Source organism: Acomys russatus, chromosome 4 (assembly GCF_903995435.1).
Source record: "Acomys russatus chromosome 4, mAcoRus1.1, whole genome shotgun sequence".
NCBI classification, from domain to species: Eukaryota; Metazoa; Chordata; class Mammalia; order Rodentia; family Muridae; genus Acomys; species Acomys russatus.
This window is the reverse complement of record NC_067140.1, coordinates 15,505,940-15,525,042: the sequence shown is the minus strand read 5'-3', so window position 1 is coordinate 15,525,042 and position 19,103 is coordinate 15,505,940. Positions and strand designations below refer to the sequence as shown.

At 42.7% G+C, this 19,103-nt stretch overlaps 1 protein-coding gene across 1 annotated transcript in view; it reads right to left on the bottom strand.

Moving 5' to 3' along the window:
- The window catches only part of Ncoa3 (nuclear receptor coactivator 3), an 84,841-nt gene that overhangs the window by 24,326 nt on the left and 41,412 nt on the right, over positions 1-19,103 (bottom strand). The window contains exons 2-6 of the mRNA XM_051143815.1: positions 14,186-14,264; positions 4,216-4,320; positions 3,855-4,027; positions 2,949-3,049; positions 1,256-1,430 (exon numbers count right to left, since the gene is read on the bottom strand). Coding sequence (XP_050999772.1) covers positions 1,256-1,430; positions 2,949-3,049; positions 3,855-4,027; positions 4,216-4,301 — 535 coding nt within the window. The 5' untranslated portion in view covers positions 4,302-4,320; positions 14,186-14,264. The remainder of the gene's footprint in view (positions 1-1,255; positions 1,431-2,948; positions 3,050-3,854; positions 4,028-4,215; positions 4,321-14,185; positions 14,265-19,103) is intronic.

The window sequence follows — 19,103 nt, the reverse complement described above, 5'->3', positions numbered from 1 at the left end:
ACAAACCAGGTAAAACTCAGTCAAACACTATCAAGAATTCAAGCTAGTGCTGGGGCTGGAGTCGGGGCTTAGCAGCTAAGAGCACGTGTTGCTTTTTGCAGAGGATCTAAGTATGGTTCCCAGAACCCACATGGTTGCTCACAGCCACCCCTAACTCCAGTTCCAAGAAATCTAATGCACTCTTCTTAGCTGAGGAACACATATGATACATATACATACACTTATGAGAAACACATACACACACGATAAACATACACGCACATATGATACACATACATATGTGGTACATATACATACACCTGATACACATATGGCGCAATGCACATATTATACACGTGTACACAGTGAAATGCTCATCAAACACACAATTTTTTTTTTTCCTTTTTTAAGACATGGTTTCTCTGTGTGGCCTTAGCTGTCCTGGACTTGCTTTGTAGACCAAGTTGGCCTTGAACTCACAGAGATCTGCCTGCCTCTGCCTCCTCTCATGATAGGATTACAGGTATGCACCACTATGCCTAGCTCAAGATATTTAAAAATTAAAGGTAGGTGGATGGAGGGATGGCTCACTGGTTAAGAACACTTGTGGCTCCTCCCAAGGACCAGCTCAGGTAGCTCATAAGCATCTCCAGATGATCTAATGCCTTCTACTGGCCTCCAATGACACTGTAGTCACACACGGCATACATTCACTTAGATACATACACATAAGTTTTTAAATAAAATCTTTAAAAACCCAAGCTATAAGCTGAATGTGGCCGGGAATGCTGCTAGTCCAGCTACAAGAAGGCCAAAAGATGAGACCCTACTCAGAAACAGAAGAGCAGAGTCTAGCTATGTTTTCTCATCACACAACTCCCATGTGGTGACACCTACATAGAACATTTTAAAAGGACAATAACAAGGGCTCTAAATAAGCTCAGCCTCAACCCGAGTCCCACTGAACATTTGGGCCCATGGAAAACTGAGTCTGCTCAGGCCATAATGAAAATGTTGGGGGCAATCACATGTTAAGTCTCAGTGCCTGGCTTCTAAAAGGCACATTCAATTTCTTAAGAAATAATTTTAAAAATTGAATATACCCATAAAACACATGTATATGCATACCTGTAGCCAGGTGTGGTAGCACACACCTCGAATTCCAGCACATAAAAACAACGAGATAAAAACAGAAGGATCATAAAGTCAAAGCAAACCTGGACCACACGGTGAGACCCTGTCTTTCTCTCAAACAAACAAACAAAAAAAGGCGCACCTGTGGATTTCGGTAAGTGTTTAAGGAAATCCTTCCGGTCTTGCTCATGTAAGATGCTGTAGACACTTGTGTTAACCAGGTCCTCCTGCTTGTACTGCAGATACTGTGTAACATTTTCTGACACAAATACAATGTTTCCATCTCGATTCACCACAAACAGAAAACCATCCAGTGCCTGCAGTGGAATGCGTGAATACAGGCTATTATGAAAACTGTATCCCCGCAAAAGCATTAAAGCCCTTCCCCCGGTTTTGCAAGGTTTTGGGTTAGGGTTTAGGTTAGGTTTATACTAGCAAATAGTCAATAGGAGTAAAGGGGACAATTCAGTACAACTGGTGTCCCTTATAAGGACAGATTGAAAAGATACCAGGGAAGGCATACTCATGTTAAGACACAGTAGAGACCAAAGGGAGAGGACTCAGGAAACACCAGCCCTGCCAACACCCTGATCTTGGACTCCTACCTTCCAAACTGAAGAACTACGCTTCTGCTGTCTAAGCCATGACAGTCTGCCACTGCAGCCTTAGCAGACTAAGACTACAGCCTTGTCTGTACAGCAGGGGAAATAACCTCACAATTAGAGTGAACTGCAAACCATCATTCTATTAACATTAGCATGATTATTTCCGGGCTTATAAAAAGAATTAGGGGGGGGGGGCGGAGTAAAGGTAAGTAGGGAATGACATAGTATACACCTTTAACCCCAACATTCAGGAGGTGGAGGCAGGAGTTGAGCTCACCTTAGGCTATATAGCAAGTTCAAAGACAGCCTGGGCTAATGTTACACCCTGTCTCCAAAAAAAAAGGAAAAAGAAAAAAGAAAAATTGTCTGCATGTTTTGAGACTGTGTCTCAAAAAAAAAAAAACAAACAGCAAAGAGAAAAGAATAAATAAAAATCATTCTTAGTGCTCCCCAGTTTTCCACCTGATCCCACATTAAGCTATAAGAATTACCATACTGTTCCTGAACAAGTGTGTAAAAGAATTTTAAAATGAATGAACACAAAAGTAGTTGAAATGACTCACTGAAAGAAAGACCAGTTGTCAAGTAAACTTGCTGAAGCGCTCGCCGGCCTGAAGTAGACACTGCGCCATGGTTAATCAGCTCTTCTCAAGGCAATTACTTTAAAAACATGCACATGTTTAATGTTTGAAATTGCCTCACAAGCTGGTGTGCAGCTCCATCATAGAGCAGTTGCCTAGCATGCATGAGGCCCTGGATTCCCTCCCCAGCACCATGGATAAGTAAAACTCTCCAAGAACACCAGCTGAGGTAAGCATGTCATTCGGATGTAACATACTTGCCCGCTGTGGTCCCCTAGCATTGTGAAGCCCGGGGTTCAGTCTCAAGGAAAAGGAAAAAGTAAAGCTGCCGTGTGCTGTGCAAGCAACCATGGGAAAATTCATAGAAGGGTGTTACTGGCCTGTGAAATCACCAGCTACTCTATGGCAAAGAGATCCTTGGCTTGTGTGTGTGTGTGTGTGTGTGTGTTGTATTTTCAGTTGGATACAGTGTATAACATACAGTGCCAGGAGGGGTATTTTAGCATGGCTATAAGAACACTGAGCTCTGCCTGACGAGTGTAAAAGCTTTTTCTCATTTCCAACACCCCCTATATCCACCCCATATAATCACATGGTAAAATCAACCAAAGCACAACATGCTTCGGATAGCTACAGTCCTCACGCCTACCTGTAGGAGAAGCGGTCCTAAGGAGTCTTTATCGATGACTCCCTGTCCTGTAGAAGACACATCAGCCTTCTGAACATCATCATCACTGGAAATAGTTTTTCCTGAGATACAGAAGGAAGCATCATGGTAAACAGCACTACCTTAGCCCTTACACACACACGCACAGGCACACTGGGGGTAGGTAGCATGTCCACATACATGCAGAACACTTACTGCCTGAAAACAAAATGCCACAACTGAGCTGGGTGTGGTGGTACCTGCCTGTAATCCTAGCACTCAGAAAGGCAGAGGCAGGTATATCTCTGTAAATTCAAGGCCAGCCTGGTGTACAAGAGAAACCCTGTCTCAAAAAACTAAAAGTGGCCGGGCGTGGTGGCGCACGCCTTTAATCTCAGCACTGGGAAGGCAGAGACAGGCAGATCGCTGTGAGTTCAAGGCCAGGTTGGTCTACAAAGTTAGTCCAGGACAGCCAAGGCTACACAGAGAAACCCTATCTCGAAAAAAAAAGAAACAAACGAACAAAAAACAAAACAAAAACAAAAAACAAAAAAGTGGGGGCACAGGGGGTATGGTACAACTTAAAATTATTAAACGTCACTGTTTCCCAGAAAGGCACTACTTCCCAGTTCACTTTCTGCTGGCATGCTAGCTTTTAGGCCCAGCTTCCCCTCCACCAGTATCCGGCATGCTGAGGAACACTGGTCTTCTACCAAATTCTCTGTTAACTGTTTCCTAAAAAGCAAAGTTGGTCACTGCACGGGACCTTGGGGTATAGCTCAGTGGTATAGAGTCTTGCTTAGCACAAGTAAGGCCCTACTCAACCACCTAGACCCAAAATGGGAAGAGAAGGATTTCATATATGTTAGAAGTTCCAAGGACTTTGGTGTTTTTCTGACGTTGTGATACCTTGTTCTTTTATTTGACGTATCTGTCTCACTGTTTCCTTTAAGATCACACATTTATCTGGTTTGACGTTGAAGTTGTCAATATCGCTCAGATTTGCAGATATCAGCTCAGCCAATTCTTCTATGTATTTGCTCTCCTGCTCTCGTCTCCACTTTTCACCACTGTAGGCAAGACTGCAAAGAGGAGAAGAGCCATGACTCACACCTCTCAAGAAAGCTTCGAGAAGAATAAGTTTCATGTGGAGACATACTAAACTCAGCCAACAAGAACATCAACTGCGGTGGCACAAGGTACACACTAGAAATGCCCGCAGCCTCGCTCAGTTCCACTGTGACCTGCCCCAGCTCCTCCCATCACCTACCCCTGTCCAGGAGCATCACAGGGCAATTTGCGTTTTCGAGACTCAGTGGCCAGCGGGTCCAGGGAGCCTTCACCTAGTCCACTCATCTCGACCACAGATCAGCAGCTAGGAGGAAGAGGCAACAAGATAAAAGCACTAACATATGCACTTCCAATGAAGGTGTCATATGGTAGGATGGCTCTATCCTGCAGTCCAGAAGTACCTTCTTTGTATATTTTTGCTATGAACGAGTGTGTTCACACAAACTCGGAGGTCAGCTGCACTGTTATGCTGGGCATGGTGGTGCAAGCCTAACCCCAGCACTCAAAAGCGTAAGCCAGGAAGATTAAGGATTCTGGGTAAGCCAGGTCTACACAACAAGATCCAGGCAATTCTAGGCCCTGTGTCAACACACATATAACAAAATAAAAGAGTATCAAGACTCCAATCTTGATACAATTCTGAATTTTATTTATATCAAAGTAGAACACAGACAAAAGCACACCCTGTGATTTGGTAAGAACTGTTCAAGTGGTGAGCCCAGACTAGACTATTTAGATTTCTTTTTCTTTTTTTTTTTTTAAGTGTGTGTGCGCGCGCGCACATGGGCACGGGGCAAGCACCCTGTGTGTGGTGCCCACAGAGGCCAAAAAGGGCAGTCAATCTCCTGGAGTCAGAGAAGCAGTTACAATCCACCACATGGGTGTGCACACAACAGAACCAGCCCTCCAGTCCCCAGGCTCTTTTCTAGGTAGCATTCTGTCCACTGGATCATTTCTCTAATATTTACCACATAATGTCCCACTGTTAGGTGCAAGTTAACCTACACTGAATAAACATGACGGTAAAGCTCCACTACCTTCTACTTCAAGCCATACTCTCTTGACAGAGGTTACCATCAGCCACGCCACAACCACAATTTAGATACTGATTGGTGGAAAATTAATTTGTCTGGGTTAAGTTTCAAACACTAAGATGATAAGCAAGGGTATTTCTTTTTGAGCGTATAATGGGAGGGTTTGATTAAGCTCCGTTTACTACTAAGATTTTCATGTGTGGTAAACTCTTACTTGAACCCGACAATCAGTGGCCTAAAGAATCCTGAGTCTAAATATTAAAAAGCATCTAGCATTTCAGCCACTCTGCCTACAGGACATATGTCCACTAGATGGCACAATACTACCAGAAAGGCTAATTTTAAAAAAAAAAAAAAAAAAAAAAAAAGCGCACACACATGATCAACCTTAAAATATGTAGGTCATGTTTGGTTTGAGACAGGGCCTCATTGCCCAGACAGGCCTGGAACCCACAATTGCAGCTGACCCCGAGTGCCTGATCCTCCTGCCTCTACTCCATACTGGGACTACAAGTGCTTGCCGTCACATCTGTGATCCCACACACCTTTCAAACCCTCACATGGTTAATCAAGAGCATCACGTAGACACGCCACTAGTGGTAAACAGTCTGGTTCTTTTGACTACAGAACCACAGCAAATCTAGCTGCATTACCAAGTGGCTCTTTCATGTGCTTCATTCAAAGATTATTTTTAAACTGAGCATCAAACTGAGCAGCACTGAGCACTAGCATGTCTATTTTTACTTAATTTATTCCAGAATTCTACACAGCATCTTCTTGCCCTGATGTTAAACACAGGCTGAGCTGCAAACCCAAGTGGAAAGCTGTCCGTGAAGAGCAGTTCTCGGTTTGTCTGTACTTTGCATGCTACACCTGGCTCTCCTGTGAAATATAAGGCCATGCGTAGCACATAAAGGCGTCAGAACAGAGGCAGTTCAGAATGCCCTTCCTCTTCAGAAGCTAACCTGCTTCTGTGCCACTCGGTAAGATCATCTGTCACAAATTTCAAAATGAACAAGAATCTGAAAGAGACTTCGTAGACTACAAACACTACCAGTCTTTCCGTAGGTCACAGCCACACTTGGCCCCGATGAAGCTCTGGCATCCACCAAGTATACAGCAGGAAATGACTGTCAGTGGAGGGACGCCAATTTAATGTAGCTGAATGCAAAGACTGGCAGTTGCTGCCTCAAAAAACAGTAATAAAAAAAAAAAAATGGTATATGGCTTAACATTAACCAACTTCCTTTTTTGTTATCTCAGGGTTCACACAAGACAAAGGGCTTGCAAACCAACCCAAAGCACAGGGACATAGAAGCACTCCTTGACCAAAAGGAAGAAATAGGGTGAGGACTCAGAGGGCAGAGGTGCTTGCCGGTTCCAGGCAACCAAAGATCCATCACTGGGACCGACAAGCTGGAAGGAGAGAACGTGTGTGTTCTGTGTTCCATATGTGGACCAAGCACACATGCACACATGGGTCACAAATAAATTTTTTTAAAAGATTAAATGAAAAATATCAGTAATGCTAGTATTCCGTCTGAACAAGTTACTTTAAGGCTTCAACCAGTCTCTGCTAGTTTATCATTGGGTAACCTACCCCTCTCATTTTGGTATGAGGTTTTTCTTAGGCCTTAAAATAACTTGCTTTTCCTAGGTTCGAAAATGGGAGGGAGAGGGTGGCACAGAGCAGCGTGGCACTGAACGTCTCACATATATTGAGTGGTTACTCACTGGTTACTCACCATGCTAACACACACACACACACACACACACACACACACACACACACACACAAGTGATACATTCTGCTTTGCAGATGGGGAAGTGGCTAAAGAGCTTGCCACCATCATCACAACTAGATCCAGAATGGAAGAGCTATAAATGACTACAGCTAACAAAAGGCAAATGTTTCTTCTCCCCTTTACCCCATTTTATTCCCTGTGATCACCAAACAATTTATGCCACTACCTCCAACCAGCTAACAGAAAGTGCCTCAGTTCATCAGTAAGATCATAAAACATGGTAATATCTTTGTTTGTTGTTTTGTTTTTCAAGACAGGGTTTCTCTGTTTAACAGCCCTGGCTGCCCTGAACTCACTTTGTAGCCCAGAGATCCACCTGCTGGGATTAAAGGCGCATGCCACTACACCTGGCCACAGCCGCATTTTAAAAAGCTAAGAAACAAAATTAAAAATTAATTCAATTCTACTCATGCCATCTTTCAGAACACCTTTCCACAGCTGACTCACAGCCTTCGTTCTGTAATCCCCTCTTCAACATTCTGGTCACATTTCAGGATATGGAAATTAAAAGGGGGATGGTTCACAGGTGACACTGAAAGACCACTGTGCATAGGTTGTTTCGCTTCTAATGGTCTTAAAAGTGGACCAAACAAAAATGAACCAAACATGCTGTATCATTCATCTTCAGATACTTGTGTACCAGCGATGTGTTTAATATACAAGCCCATTAACAATTTTTATTTAGTTTCTCATATTAATGATAAGTAATACATTTAAAGCTCAGAAACATATGTTTAACATGTGTGCATATGAAAAGCTTTAAAAGTTTTTTGAAAATGTGAAAACAAATTAAGGCTCCTACTATCCTTGATCAATGTCAATTTCCATGCACTCCTGTCTGAACAAAGCAAAGATCTAGAAAAGGCAGTTTTGAATCCACCAACTGCATGTGCTGATTATACACAGCAAATTCTACTAAGGTCAGAAGTGTAGGTTTACAATATCAACTTCTAAACAGCATTGTACTTTTGTTTTTCCTTTTGAGACAGGCTCTATGTACTAATGAATGACCGGGAGCTTGCTATATAGACCAGGCTAGCGTTTACCTGCTGACACGCCCAGGCTAACATTCTTTTGAAAACAGATTTAGAAACAAAAAGTCATGAGAAAATAATTACAAGTGTGGCCCCTAAACGGTATAAAATAGCTGTAACATTATTTCACTCTTTAAACTGTAAGGCTGATATTGAGGCCAATTATATTTCTTAATTTTCAAAATTAGTACTGTAAGAGGTATATTATGACTAATGTGAAGGCTTGTTTTGTATGTTCATTCTGTGGTGTGTGTGTATGTGTGTTGAAGTCAGAGCCCATTTATGCAAGGCAAGCTAACTCCTGTCCTTGAACCAATTTTTTTGTGTATTTGTCCATATTAAATAAAATTCTCATTCACAAACAAAAACTAAAATTTTAACCAGTGCTACAAAAAAAAATAAATAAAAGGGTACTGTATTAACAAATATGAATTCGAAGCTGGAGAGATGCTCAGTGATTGAAAGCACTTGCTCTCGCTGAGGACCTGAGTTTGTTTCCCAGCACTCACAGCTGTCTTTAAGCCTAGTTCCAGGGGAGCCAACAGACACACACATGGTACACATTCACACATGCAGGCAAAACATTCATAATCATAAAATAAATAAGCCTAAAAGAAAGATAAATTTTTCATGCCAGGAGTGTGCCACTCTTGAATTAAGAGATAAAAAAAAAAAATACTCTGAGCTTGAGGACAAGCTGGGCTATTATAGAAAGACCCTGCATTTTTAAAAAAAGGTATTAAAAAAAAAAAAAAAAAAAAGCCGGGCAGCGGTGGTGCACGCCTTTAATCCCAGCACTCGGGAGGCAGAGGACAGCCTGGTTTACAAAGTGAGTCCAGGACAGCCAAGGCTACACAGAGAAACCCTGTCTTGAAAAAAAACCAATAAAAAGAAAAAAAGAAAAACACCACGAGCCCAGCGTGTTGGTGCAGACCTTTAATCCCAGCACTCGGGAGGCAGAGGCAGGTGGATCGCTGTGAGTTCAAGGCCAGCCTGGTCCACAGAGTGAGTCCAGGACAGGCAAGGCTACACAAAGAAACAAAACAAAGCACACATGAATTCTAAAGTACTCATTACATATTACGAAAGTTGTCAGTAATACTTAAAGGAAACTACCTTGACCACTACTCTGACTTCAGTAATAAAACACAATTCTTCATAGGAGTTCTCTTTAGAAAGCAGTTACAGTCTGTGATCTATGCTCAGACAGCCATGGAGGTGCACACTTGTAATCCCAGCACTTGGAAAGCTTCGGCAGAAAACTGCCCAAGTTTAAGAGTCCAGTTTGAGCTATAGAGCAAGTGCCAGTCTAGCCAGGGCATCATAGCCAAAACTGCATCTCAAAAAAAAAATAGCAATGATTATATATGCTGCTATTATTTAATTTATTTTGAGAGTAAGAGGCTGGTGCATGTGCCACAGTATATGCCATAGCACAACATACTACACACTGTAAGGCACTGTCTCCTGTTTCTGCTTCTGCATCTAACTACCCCAGGAGTTTCAGGAAGACTCTCTTGTCTCCACTCCCATGTCACCTTAGGAGTGCTGGAATTACAGGTGTACATCATTGCACCTGGCTCTTTATGGGGGTTATAGAATTCAGGTAGTAGTGCCTTTACCCACTGAGCCATCCTTTTGGCCCAATGGTTACTTACATTGTCAACACTATACTCAAAATACTGAAACAAAATAATAAATGGATCAATACTCTTGCTTTAGTAAGCCTACTCTCCATCCCAAATCTACTCATCACTATGAGCAGTCTGCTTCTCATGAAGGACAACCAGCCTCCTCGAACTGGAACTGCCAGAGGGGAGGGGAGGGGTGGTTCACACCTGCCACCCCAGCCCACAGGAACTCAGGCAGGAGCATTGCCAAGATGTGCGTTACAGGCCACCCTATTTCACAACATAAGGCCCTGTCTCAAATAATAATAATAATAATAATAATAATAATAATAATAATAAGAAGAAGAAGAAGAAGAAGAAGAAGAAGAGCGCACACATACATAAAGAATACATACATACATAAAGAATATATTCTCAAAGAATGAATCTAAATTATTCTTTTTAAAAGAATTTTGTTGTTGTTGTTGCTTTGTTTTTTTAAGCAATCACATAATTCCAAGTAAAAGAGTTATTCATTTTTTCATTTCACTCAAATTTTTCATTTTGAACAAAACTACTTAACTGTCCTTAAATAGTGATTCACCAAAATTACAGTGCAAATTTTAAACTGCAGCTATAAGCTTGAATGTAAAAACTAGTTTTAAGGGTTTTGAAAAACTGGGATGAGCTAAGTGTAGTCACACACCTGTAATCCCAGCACTTGAGAGGCAGGAAGAACAGAAGTCCAAGGTCAGCCCAGCGATATAACTAGGCTAGAGGTCAATATGAACTATGAGACCTGTGTCAAAAGAAAAATAAATTGAGGTGAAGGCTGAGGGGGCACAGCTTAGCAGTACAGGGCTTGCCAAGTAAAGGCTTGATCCTCAGAACTGGAAGGCTGAGCACAAAATGCACTGCTATGTCAGCAGTGGTAGATCTTTATACCAAACCCAGATCTGAATATGTCTTTTTGTTTGTTGGTTTGCCTTTATTTTTGTTTATCGAGACAGGGTTTCTCTTGTAGTCCTGGCTGTCCTGGACTCGCTTTGTACACCAGACGGGCCTCAAATTCACAGAGATCCGCCTGTCTCTGCCTCAGAGTGCCGGGAGTAAAGGTGTGCACCACCTGAATATAAATCTTAATGAAGCAATACAAAAAAAAAAATAAGTTGAGAAAAATTAATTATGCAGAATATAGTTCAATCTTATAAAGCTTCAAGAATGTGTACATATATAGTAATTTGAAAGTTTTAACAGGAAGTAAAAGAACAGCATTCAGGGACAGACACATAGAGGACAAATAAAAATCTTAAGTTCAAGTAATGGGTTCAAAAAGATACCTCCACCATATATGGTGGCACACAACATACAAAATATTGCTTATTTTAGTGTTTTACATTTTAAAACACATAATGTGAATAGTTCATCAGCCATTTGAAGTAGGTGCAAATACATACATGCATACCGTTTATTACTCCCATTTAATCCTCAAAGGAGGAGCTCAACTGTAACACAGATCACTCCAACCCATCAAAGTAGCACAGGAAAACAAAAGCTGGATGCCTACACGACAGTATCAGCTGCTTCACTCTTGCTCACAGACTCTACCTCCACAGAAGCGAGCCACTTAGTGCTGTTCAAGAGCTGCCATTAGGGCCGGCTAGGTTTGTTCTTTGTTCTGGTTTTCTTTTTAAAAGAGAGAAAGAATACAAGACAGGGGATCAGGGAGGGGAATAAATATGACCAGAATGTACTGTATAATTTTTTTCTTTGGTTAACCTGGAGGAGAAGTCCAGTAATACCCCTAACCATACCTACTGAAAACTTCATCCTACCTTCTGGGCAATGGTGGTGCACACCTTTAATCTCAATAATTAAGAGGCAGAGGCAGGTGATCTCTATTGTGAGTTTGGAGCCACCCCAGCCTACAAAGCAGGGCAGCCAAGGACACACAAGAGAAACCCTGTCTTGAAAAATAAAACAAACAAAAACTTCATCATGGGCTGGAGAGATGGCTCAGTGGTTGCTCTTGCAGAGGACCTGGGTTCAATTCCCAGTACCCAGAAGTCAGTTCACACCTCTTGGTAACCCCAGTTATAGGGAATCTGACACCCTCACACAGACATACAAGCAGGCAAAACACCAATGCATGTGAAATAAAAAATAAAAATCTTCATCCTACCACTTGGTGAGGGAGTGATAGAAAATAGAAATATGGATCAGAACAGGTCATCAATGACAGAATGGATTCTTCTGGTAAGTTTGGGGTGAGGGGTGTTTTGGTTTGGCTTTTTTGCATATAACATCTGTGTCCCTGGCTGTCCTGGAATTCATTGTGGAGACCGGGCTCTCAAATGCTGGGGTTACAGGCAGGCACTAAATTACAAATAAGGGATTGTGTATCCTGACTTAACCCCACAAACACCTCCCTTAAAGAATAATATTAGCATTCAGCGCTGTGGTGTGCACCAGTAATAATAGCACTCAAGCCGGGTGAGGTGGCACTGCCTGTATTCGGTGCACTCAGGAGGCAGAGGCAGGCGGATCTGAGAGGTCAAGGCCAGCCTAGTCTACAATGTGACTCCAGGACAGCCAAAGCCTCGCAGAGAAACCCACTCTCGGGTGGGACCATTGAGGGCAGAGGACCACTGAGTTCAAGGCCAGCCTGAGATACATAGTGAGACCATATCATCTCCAGCCTGGGCAACATAGTAAGCCGCTGTTAGCTGTTAATCTCGCTAACAATCATGTGTAAGCAATTAGCAGGAAAGAATATCTATATGAAAAACCAGATCCGGCAACCACAAAAAGTTGCAGTTACAAAGAACCGGAGACGTGTAATGTGTACAAATTGATCATCATGAAAACTTACAGAAAGACCACAGCCCTGCCCCACTAGCTTCTACACCAGGGAACTAGCCATCTGTGCTTCCTGGCTTTATACTCAGAGTTAGTCTATGGAGGCAAGCAACTGGCAAGATTAAAGGATCCATATTTACCTCAAACAAAATAAGCTTAAAAATAAACTGTTTGGCTTTAAAGAAGCATCCTTTATAAGCTTCCCGTCGCTGTGGCTTGTATTTTAGTAATAGTTATATAATCGAAGCATATAACCAAAGCAAATTTTTTGAATTAAAATAAGGCAGGGATAAATGTAGTTCTTATAAGGCAGTGGTCAATAGCCAGTGCTATTTCCACTCACACTGATTAGCTATAATCAGAACTTTTAATGATACTTACTTTGCATGGGGAAAGGGAAGGTGATGTGTGTGAAGGTCAAAGGACAGCTTGGGGATATCTCCCACCATGTGGGCCTCAGAGAGCAAACTCAGGCTGTCAGGTTTGGCAGCAGGTGCCATGACCACCTGAACTATCTCACCAACACATCAGGGACCTTTTAGAACTAGAATCTTAGTGAATTTATATATATATAGGCAAATATATATATATGGGCAAATAATAGCTATTCTACCCACACTGTATTTCTGTATCCATGACATTGTGAAGGCTCATCTTGACTGACAGCTTAAATGGACTGAGATACCAGTGCCTAGGGTGCCTCTGTGAACTCTCTTCTAGAGCTGGCAAGTGGGCAGCCAATGACAGGGTTAAAAGGCCTATCCTAACTGTAGGTGGCACCATCATCCAATAGGCCAGAAGACCAGGTAGAATGAAAGCCAGGAGGGAGCCTGCAAGGGCAAGGACAAGCTCTGAGTCAACTCATTAGGATAAACAATTCAAAATGAAACCAGCATAGGTCCCTGACTACTTTTGGTACTTAGGCTTAAACACATGAACATTGAGCATTCTCAGCAGATGGCGGTAACACTGAGCAGTACCCCAGCCACTGTCCCTTTTTTCTGTAAACAGGAAAAGGAACATAAGAAAATTTTGTAGCAAAATTACAAATGGGTAGAAACAGCACATAACAGAAGCAGCCAGGGGACGTGAGTAAATGCAAGTGTGAAACTGCCACGCTCCTGATCTAGAGAAGGCTAAAATTAGAAACAGAAAGTGGAACAGAAGTAAAACACAGGAAAATAGCAGAGCAGATAGGCCTGTTTAGTAAATGTGCCCATGGAGGGTGGGATCCAAAGAGGCACATTTCAGGAATGGCTAAGCAACAACTGGCAGGATAATAAATACACGCTCAGCTAGCTGAGTAATAGGTAAGTGCTTTCTGAGCAATCAGGCAGGTTTTTCTATTCTCGTTTTCGCTATTCTGATGTAATATTAAAGTATAAGAACAAGCTAGATGTCATTTGTCTATACACATGGGTTGGGGCTGATTACAGTTTGTTTTTAGACAAGGCTCCCCTTGTAGCTCTGGCTAGCCTGTCTCTTCAGGGACTAAAGCATGCACTGTCATGCCCAGCAGATTCCAATTTTAACCAAAAGCCTTTAAAATATTCACAGAGAGGCAGGCAGGACCACTTCCCTCCTACCCCCCTTGAGTGTGTCCATCTGTATACTATAGATACACACACACACACACACACACACACACACACACACACACACACACCTATGTGCCCCCACAGCCCAGCTCCACTTGCTCAACCATGTCCTAAGAAGGACATAAGCACAAAGTAAGTTGAAGCCACAAAGCAGAGAGCAGAGCCTTCAGGCAGTTCAAGTAAAAAAAGAAAATTACAGCGATCTAGTCAAGAAAAGTACATGAATTACCTGCTGGCCCAGTCAGTAGGATGCGTAGAAGCTTGTTTTTACCGATCTCTGAGTCCACTGTTCAGCAAATCATTTAATCCTAAGGACAAAAGTGGAGGTGGGCTTTATTGTCTTTTCTTCAAATTAAGCATCTGTATTAGTCAAATATAAATTATCCCCACCTCTCCCTTTGGTATGAGAAAGCCACCATGCACACAACCCCCTCTGGGAATTGGAGTAATGCCCTTTTTGCCACATCAATACTTGTAATTATTTCTTAAAAGTTAACCATGGCATTCACAATGTGGTCTTCATAAAAGACAGCAGGGTGTATAATGTGCACTACCACTCACTCTGATGGACAGTCAAAAGTATCAACCAGACTTCAAATCATTTACTATAGTCAGTTAAAGGGATACAAATCTTAATTCTAGATAAAGCCAACCTGACAACCTGAATGACACAATGAAAGCAACAGCCTTGGCTTCCAAAACAGCCTTTCAAAAGCCAGCTTCCTGAAGTGACCTTGTACAAGAAAACCTCAATTAAACACTTGCTATGTCTGCTGTATGCCAGGACTGTACTGGCACACACCTTGAATTGTAGATCTTGCGAGACAGAGGCAGACAGATCTCTGAGCTCTAGGCCAGGCTTACAAGGAGCCAGAGCTACACAGAGAAGCCTGGTCTCCAAAAACCAAGAAAAACAAAAAAGCAATACCCATGAAATAAGCATTTGATGAACACCAATGCCTGTGCTACAGGCAAAGATGAACAAAACAGCACCACAAAATAAGTAACCCTGAAGCACTATGTGAATAAGACAAATTCAAAACTCTCTGCCAATAAGTGGGTGGTAGTGGCGCACGCCTCTAATTCCAGCACTTGGGAGGCAGAGGCAGAGGCAGGCGGATTGCTGTGAGTTCGAGGCCAGCCTGGTCTACAAAATGAGTCCAGGTCAGTCAAGGCTACACAGAGAAACCCTGTCTCAAAAAGAAGAAAGAGAAGGAGAAGGAGAAGACAATGACAAAACTCTCTGCCAAAAAATAACTAAGGAAATCGGGCAATCTCTGAAAATATTACCTAGATTTATAATCAAAATGTGTGTTAATTCCTCACACTCACAAGCACAGTCACATGCATCTGCAATCTCAGAACTGGACAGGCTATAGCAGAAGACAGCTCCAGCCAGCCTGGGCTATACAACCAAATCCACTCTCAAAAACAAAACAGGTGGGAACACAGTTCAATGTGAGGGCTTGACAGCAAGCACAAAGCCTAGGTTCAATCCCAGAACCACTACCTCCAAAAAGGTAAAGGGAATCTAAAGATTGTTTTATTTATTAGTGTGCATGTGTGCGTGCACACGCACGCGTTTCTCAGTACCTCATGAGAGAAATATGGAAGTCAGGACAATTGTGTGTGTTTTCCCTCTGCCCCATGACATAATGTAAAAGTGAAAGGACAACTTTCAGAAATCTGTTCTCTCCTCTACTGTGGGTCCTGGAGGCCCAGCTCAGCTCATCAGTCTTGGCAGCAAGCACCTTTACCCCCTGAGCCATCTTCCAATTCCAGTAACACTTTATATAATGTGGGCCATCTAAAAATTATATGGAAGACAGGATACATAAATGAAATGCATAAAGGTAACGGTAAGCAACCATTTTTTGCTTCTGCATGGGGGTGGGGGGACAGGGGACATGGAGGAGGGCAGTATGGAAAGATTGACAGCAAAGTACAGTGGCACATCAGCATGAACATGCCATAGTGAAACCTAGTACTGTGCATGCTAACCTAAACATAAATAAAAAACAATTTTTTAAAAAATGTTGGGTGTGGTGTCACATGCCTTTAACTCCAACATCAGGCCAACCAGTTACACAGCGAGACCTTATCTCAAAAAAAAACGGTGTGGGGCACACTCTTCCACTTTTTAACACCTAGAGACTAAAGAGACCGCAATATCCTAGAGGCAGAGCAGTCTATAAACTGGCCTCACCTCTTTGGCAGAGCTGAAGTTGGTAAGGACCTAGCTACAGAAGGGAAGCAGGCTTGTCAGCACGCTGCTTGCAGCTGCTTGCTCTACAGCTCCTCCCTCCCTCCCTCCCTCCGTCCCCCCTCTCTTCCTTTCCCTCAGTCTCACCCACTCTCTCCCTTTCTGAAAAGCTGTGTAAGAGCCCTGCAGGAGCACACAAAATAAGTACAGGCCAAAGGGGTAGGAGTGGGGGGGGGGGAGGTGAGCAGGCTCCACCAGTAGAAGACTTTCCACAGGAACTGCTACAGGGTCGAAAGTTTACAGTGGTTTCAATTTCACCTTTTAGCAGCCAATCAGCAAACAGAGCCGACTCTGACCCTCGGGCTGCAGGAGCATTAACTCCCAGGCTCCCAGGACTGCTGCTGCCACTGCTGCTGTTCCTCTGCGATCTCTTAAGAAGGAAAGGTAAAAAAGGCAGCAGATACCCTAAGTTCGGGTGACAATTTTATTTTAAACTGGTGTTTGAGAAGAAAAATGATTTGATAATTATCCTCTTTCTCCTTCAAGTCATGGTTTCTTTATCTTAGAGCATCCAACAAACCAATTGCTAATGATATGAAGACAAAGAATTAATCAGGGTAGGTTAAGAAAAGATTTTCCTCCATGAGGCTCCATGTAGGTTTCCAACAACCTACAGATGACAGGAGATGACGACCATTTAGTTCCCTATAAATGCTTTAAAAAGAAACTCGATAATGAAGCCCATCAATTAAAGTGTTTAGGCCTCCACTCCCTCAGGTCACTGATACAAAGTGCAGTGTGCCATCCTTCACAAGAGGAGTCTACAGAATACAGCCGAGTTCCTGCGGGGGCCATTTGTTTCCCTGTATTCTTCTCTCCAACCCTCCAGGACCCAGTGTAACAAACTGAAAGTAAAGCCTTTCAGCAACAGACAGAACTGCCCTCCTGATTGCTTTTTATATAAATTTCCTACAAATGCAAAAAAAAAAAAAAAAATCAATATAGTAATCCATTCACTACTGTTCTCAGCATTCTATACAAACAGTGAGCAGGATCAAGATGGAGAGCAGAGCAGGCACAGGCGCCCCCACCCCACCCCGTCCCTCTCTCCCTCCCTCCTCAGGGCAATGAGGTAGCACGACATTGAAGCCCAAGAGCTTGAAGCTAGCATGAATATTTGGGGGTCTATCAGTTCCATTTGGGGTGCTTGTTTTAAGGGATGGTTGAAGGAGGGCTTAAAACAGTCTCTCTCTATGACCTCAAATGGCAAAAAAACAAAACAAAACAAAAAAAACCCAGCAGCAATCCTCCTGTCCCAGCCTCAAAGAGCCGGGGTTACAAATATGAGCCATTATTCCTTGAAGCACACACTCTTCTATAGAAACGATCTACTAAATCCTAAATTTATAAAGAAGTCAATTTATAGATAGCAATGTTTTCTCCCTCACTGATAAACCAATTGGTTGAATGTTAGCAGGGTTTTTTCCCCACTCCCAGACAGGGTTTCTCTATATAGCCTTGGCTGACCTGGATTCAGCTTTGTAGACCAGGCTGTCCTCAAACTCAGAGATCCAACTGCCTCTGCTTCCTGAATGCTGGGATTAAAGGTGGGTGCCGCCACCACCCCCCAGTGAATTTTAGCAGTTCTACAAGTTTAGATTTGAGACCGTTTAGATTTGAGGCAAGCAGCACCACTGGCTATTAAAATGACCCCATATAGGATAGTAGATTTTATCCAAACCAAAAATATCAAATACCCGCTATTTCTGAAATCCAATGAGTAATCAATATACTAAAATGCCTCATTTACTACACAACGGCAAAAGCCCAGAGAACAGCATACTGTCTTCATTACACAGAAAGTCTACAGAACATCACATGTTTCAGACCATGAAAAAAAAACACAAAAAGCCAATGATGATATTATAATTTCAAGTTGAGAAAAAAAACGATACAAGTAATTTTCTACTAGGAACTTCCAAGCCCCCATGATATAAATTTTTTAATATAAGTCTAATTTTAAAATTAGATCAACCTGGTGTGGTGGAGTACCCCTTTTAATCCTAGCACTCGGGAGGCAGAGACAGGTGGATCAATGTGGGTTCCAGCCTAGCCTTGTCTAGGTCAGCCAAGGCTATACAGAGAAACCCTGTCTCAAAAAACAAAACAAAACAAAAATACACCAAGTTGCCTTTCGACGGTGGCAGCCATCTTCCAGTAACTTGACAAACACAAAGAGAAAGAGGAGGGGCACTCACTGTACATTCTCTAAGCCTTTTAGGAGACATGGATTTGTTCGTGTGGCCACGTACATGCAAATCTACAAAAAGGGTGATATTGTAGACATCAAAGGAATGGGTATGGCAAAACAGAAAGTCTACCATGTCACCCAGCATGCTCTGGGCGTCATTGTGAGCAAGCAGGTAAAGGGCAAGATTCTCACCAAAAGAATGAATCGATGTGCGCACTGAGCACAGCAAGCGCTCTAAGAGCAGAGACAGCTTCCGGAAGTGCACGAAGGAGACCAAGCAGAAGAAGGAGGAGGAGGAAGCCAAAGACAACGGCACCTGGGGCCAGCTGAAGGCCCAGCCTGCGCCACCCAGACAAGCACACATTGTGAGGACTGGCCAGGGCCCATTCTCTACAAATTCATGGCCTAATGAACAAAAAGAAATAAAGGGCCTGGACTATTAAAAACAAAAACAAAAACAAAGACAAAAGGCCAGCCATAGTGGCACACACCTTTAATCCCAGCACTTGGGTGGCAAAGGCTGGAGGATTGCTGTGAGTTCAAGGCCGGCCTGGTCTACAAAGTGAGTCTAGGACAGCCAAGGCTACACAGAGAAACCCTGTCTCAAAATAAATAAAAACAAAAAACATCTAGTTGGTTATTTTTAACAAGGCTTGCAAAAGCGTACAGGTGTGGGTGTGGGTATGCGCTCAT